The sequence below is a fragment of the Notothenia rossii genome (genome assembly GCF_949606895.1).
Source record: "Notothenia rossii genome assembly, chromosome: 2".
Taxonomy (NCBI): domain Eukaryota; kingdom Metazoa; phylum Chordata; class Actinopteri; order Perciformes; family Nototheniidae; genus Notothenia; species Notothenia rossii.
The window spans coordinates 93,915,775-93,920,864 of record NC_136904.1 but is presented as its reverse complement, the minus strand read 5'-3'; the positions used below and the strand labels follow the sequence as shown (position 1 = coordinate 93,920,864).

The window sequence follows — 5,090 nt, the reverse complement described above, 5'->3', positions numbered from 1 at the left end:
TGTTGAATCGGCCGTGCGTCGGCCGTGAAAGGCGTGTCACGGCCGACGGTGCGGGACACACCAATTGAGTTTGGGCGACAGGGCACGCTTCGTCGTCCGACTAACGAAAACGGCCGATTTCGGCATGGTGTGTCAGGGGCTTTAGACGAGTTCTTTTTCTTCACGGTCATCTGTATATTTGTTTACTCTCTATTGCTGATTTATTTATATTTATTTTGTGAGACATTTATATTTTAGAATTGTTTATTTTTACGCTTTTAATTTGTTATTATGTATTTGTTGTCACCTGTCCGTGTGTTTTTTAGGGCGTGGTCATAGTAACCAGGTCGTCATGGATACTGCGTACAGGCGGGGCTCCACTCTTGTCTTTAGCGTCGGGACAAAAGGCAGCGGAGCAGAGACGATTCCACCTGAACCAGAAAGGAAACATGTGTCAATCCACAAAGTAAACAACAACAACAACAACAACAACAACCTGCTCTAAGGTCATCAGAGTGAAACAGAGAGACTTCAACTCCTTTTGTAAGCAGCAGATTCTGTGGAGAGCAGAGAGCAAACTGGCCTCAGCAGGTCATGTTCTTGACACAAGCTGCTCATTGCAGGATTAATAAAGTTGTTGTTGATTGATTGATTGATTGATTGATTGATTGGTTGGTTGAATTGGGAGGGATGAACCCCTCTTGAATGGTCACACATGCAGAGCACACAGCACACACAGTGACATGTGTTCTCTGCTTTTAACCCATCCTAGCACCAGGAGTCTAGTAGTAGGAGCAGTGGGCAGCTATTGTACAGCGCCCGGGGAGCAATGGGAGTGAGGGATGTCCGGTGCCTTGCTCAAGGGCACCACGGCAGGGCAGGAGGTGAACTGGGACCTCTCCAAGTAGCAGTCCACACTCCATATTTAAGTCTGTTTGGAGACCTGAACCGGTGACCTTACGGCTCACAGTCCAAACCCCTACTGACTGAGCCACTGCCGGACAAATTGTGTCCACATTTTTTTCACGGGGGCCATATACAAAAAAACATACGAAGGGCTGGGCTGCTCCCTAGAAGTATACTGCCTCATAAGTTCAGTTGTAAGTTGGAAGAATGAATCCAATGTGGGTACATTAGGGGGACCTGAAAGAACTCCATAAACCAGGGGTGTTGTAAACCTGCTCTTTACTTAATTATTCTGATGCTATGAACTATTTATTGTGTAAATGGGAATGATCCACATCCAGGGGTGTATCTGTGTGTTTTCTTCCTGTATATTCCTGCCTGTGTTCGTTGCCCTTTGCGGGATTAATAAAGTTGTTGATTGAACAATCAGCAATAATCTGAGCGGCGGCTTTCCTTCTGACCTCGGGGTGTTCCTGGGCTCTCCATCATGGAGGTGCCCAGGTTGAAAGGTCGCGGCTGGGGGGTGGTGGGAGCGGGAAGGTCTCCCATCAGGAAGCCGGGCAGGAACTGAGCTCCAGGGGTCGGCTTGGGAGAGGTCGGGGAGCCCAGTGTCATCGGTTCAATTCCCACTGAGAGACGGGAAAACACGGTTAACATGTGGAGAACAACAGCAACAACAAGAAGTCACACAAAACAGACCGCAATACCTGCAATGGGGAATATTGACACTTCTTTAGCAATACAGTGCAATCATCACCTTTAATTATTTTAGCTTATTGTTTATTAATGCATGCATTATTTTACCTAATGAGCCACTTTTTGCTGTAATACTGTAAATGTCCCGGCTGCAGGAATTATAAAGGATTTCTGATTCAGACGAAATCAAAGCCACATCCATTTGGTGCTTTGTTTTTGCTTGTTAGAGAATGCTGCTTGCTGGCCTTTTAATTTAAGTTATCATTCAAATCAACTTTATTTGACGTGTGTTGTGTTTCCTGTGCATCCTTTTCCCCTTCAACAGCTGGGACGTAAAATCAAACTTCACCTATACAGCACTTTTCATACACAAAGGTTAGTGCTTTACAAACCAAACACATAGACAACAGATAAAACAGTGCTATCTCCTCATGCTTTAAGAATAGTGTACTTGTGGTTATTTCCTCACAAATGTAAGTTAAACCCTATTTGCATTTCATTTTTAAACCAGTTTAGAGAATGTACCATAATCCAGAGTAACACATACTTGAAAGTTGCAGTGGAGTAGAAGTAGCTAACAATGGAAATACTACCTCAGTTGAACTGAAGTACAGTACTTGAGTTAATGTACTTAGTTACTTTACACCTCAGATAAATGTGTTGTCAGTCTGTGTTTGTAAGATTTACTTTTACTGTTAGCTAACAACTTAACTTTTTTAAAACCAGAACCAAACATGCTAACCCTGAGCTAACGGACTCTCCTGGCAGGCAGGGGGTTCATAAAGGTATAAATAACATTAGGAAATGACTAAAAAACGGATTAATTAAATTAAATTAAACATGTTATTTACCTTGTAACTCCATCTCGATGTTCAAAAAGCAGGAAGTTCCGCCGGTTTAAAAAATGTGGCCGGCTAGCTAACGAAGCTAACAAAGCTAAATAATATAACAATATGACCTCTCAACTTCTTCTTGAATCAAACTAAGACACCAGATAACATGTAGAACCGGATTAATTCAGGTGAAGTGGTTTTAAATATCTGATTTATCCGTTTTTAGGTCAGATTCAGAGCTGTTAGAGGGAAATGTGTCTTCACCAAACACTTCCGCCTTGACCCAGCATTCTGCGCTCTGATTGGCTGGAACTCATGTGCTGATGTGCTCTGATTGGACAGTACTCTTTGCAATCATCTGCAATCTGCTAAGTGATTATGTGGAGTTTTTTAATTTCATGGGTTTCATGTATAATTATTTATTTGTATTGCTTTCCGGCAGGAAAATAATAATAATTAGTATGTATATTATAATAAGTATTTTTTCATTTTTATTATAACTTTACTATTATTATTATTATTATTTTTATTATTATTATTATTATTATTATTATTATTATTATTATTATTATTATTAGGGTTTTAGATGTATTTATCCTCTTCCGTAATTTTGCCTAAAGCTGTACAATTTAAAAAGTGTACTCGGCCTCAACACTCCCTCGTGATTTGATTGGATTAGATGTTATCTGTGAGCAGCACCAGCCAATCACAGCTCAGTAGGGGCGGGGCTAGGTGAAATGATTTCAAAATAAAAGCGCGAATGGAAAGCCAGATGACAGAACATCTGCAGGACTCTAAGCAAACGAACAGAGATGGGAAGTAGTGGAGTACAAATACTTCGTTACTGTACTTACTTAAGTACATGTTTCTGCTATCAGTACTTCACTCCACTACTTATTTTTCTGAAGACTTTTTACTTTCACTTATTACATTTTGAACACAAATACCTGTACTTTCTACTTCTTACATGTTCAACTCAAATACCTGTACTTTCTACTTCTTACGTTTTGAACACAAATACCTGTACTTTCTACTTCTCACATTTTGAACCCAAATACCTGTACTTTCTACTTCTTACATTTTCCAAACAGGCTGGTTCCTTTAGTCTGAATGTGTGTTTGGTGGCGTGATCATTATTATTTAGAGTCATTGCGTGCCTATTGATTTGAACACGATGCGTGTATCCATCATTTCCTGCTCTTCTCTAAAGAAGAGGAACCAATGAAAACGTTGTCATGTTGCCGTTGTTCACCATGGAAACATTCATTAGCTAACAATGACATTATTGTTCTATTAATATAAAGGGAGGTCAGGTACTCTTTAAAACAGCTGCTAGTTATGGGTACTTTTTACTGAAGTACATTTCAAAGCCCTCTTTACTTTTACATGAGAAAAGAACTTTAGTCAGTACTTCTACTTTTACCAGAGTATTTTTAAACAGTATCTGTACTTCTACAGGATGTGTGTACTTCTACTTGAGTAAAGGATATGTACTTTTGCCATCTCTGCAAGATTCTACTTCTTCCTCCTCTGTCTCTGAATACAGGAAGGAAGAGATCCATCAGTCCAGAGACTTCTAACAGCAGACCTGAGCAGCTCTGAAACGAATCCTATTGATCCAGCCCGCCTGCAGTTGGTGCTCTCCATCTCTGTCTTCCTGTTCAAGGTGGAAAACTCCCCAGAGACGGCCTTCATTATGGCCAAGAAAGCTTTTGAGGGCGCCCATGCCAGGATTGATCTCCTGCCGGATGACCAGGAAGCCATCATGTAGCAGCTGAAGGACAAGGTGGACGCACTGATCAGTACATTATTATTGCAGTAAAATTAGTTGCAGCATTATACAAGTTAACATACATGCGAAGGAATTTAAACTAATTCTGTTAAAAAAAAAATATATATAATTAACGTGTCTCCTTTCATGTTATTTGTGTGAAATAGATAAATAAAAAATAAATTAATATCAAAGGCATACAATTATAATTAAAGCTGATTAGAATATCTGCAGTCTTGGTTAACTGCACGGCTTTTATTGTGAAAAGTTAAGCGGAAATGGACTGTCTAGCCTGCTTAATGCTGTTCTGATGTCTGCATGCTTTTATTTTGAAAAGTGAAAGTGATTCAAATGATTTCAAAGACATAATTATAATAGACAAAATGAACTCCCTATTAGTAATGAAGAAATATTCAAAGTGTCAACATTAGAGCTGATTCAAATAGTCTATTCTCTTGGTTATCTCCATGGCTTTTCATTGTTTTGGTATTATGTGCATGAACAAAAAACTTCTGTCTATTTCTCTCTCTCTCTTTCTCTCTCTATCGATCTATCTATCTATCTATCAATCAATCAATCAATCAATCTATCTATCTATCTATCTATCTATCTATCTATCTATCTATCTATCTATCTATCTATCTATCTATCTATCTATCTATCTATCTATCTATCTATGAACTATCTATCTATCTATCTATCTATCTATCTATCTATCTATCTATCTATCTATGAACTATCTATCTATCTATCTATCTATCTATCTATCTATCTATCTATCTATCTATCTATCTATCTATCTATCTATATATCTATCTATCTATCTATCGATCACGGTATTCTGATTCTGGCCTTTATTTTGAAAAGCTAAGCGGAAATGGAGTGTTTTATTGTGTTAGCTTGAT

The 5,090-nt window shown here is 38.8% G+C and overlaps 1 protein-coding gene across 1 annotated transcript in view; it reads right to left on the bottom strand.

Annotated features, from left to right (window-relative positions):
• nup35 (nucleoporin 35) overlaps positions 1–2,751 on the bottom strand; it is an 8,641-nt gene extending 5,890 nt beyond the window's left edge. Inside the window, 5 exon segments of the mRNA XM_079660362.1 lie at positions 287–301; positions 305–372; positions 375–410; positions 1,347–1,514; positions 2,433–2,751. Of these exon segments, the coding sequence (XP_079516488.1) occupies positions 287–301; positions 305–372; positions 375–410; positions 1,347–1,514; positions 2,433–2,445 (300 nt within the window). The 5' untranslated portion in view covers positions 2,446–2,751.
• Between the last annotated feature and the right edge of the window lie 2,339 nt (positions 2,752–5,090).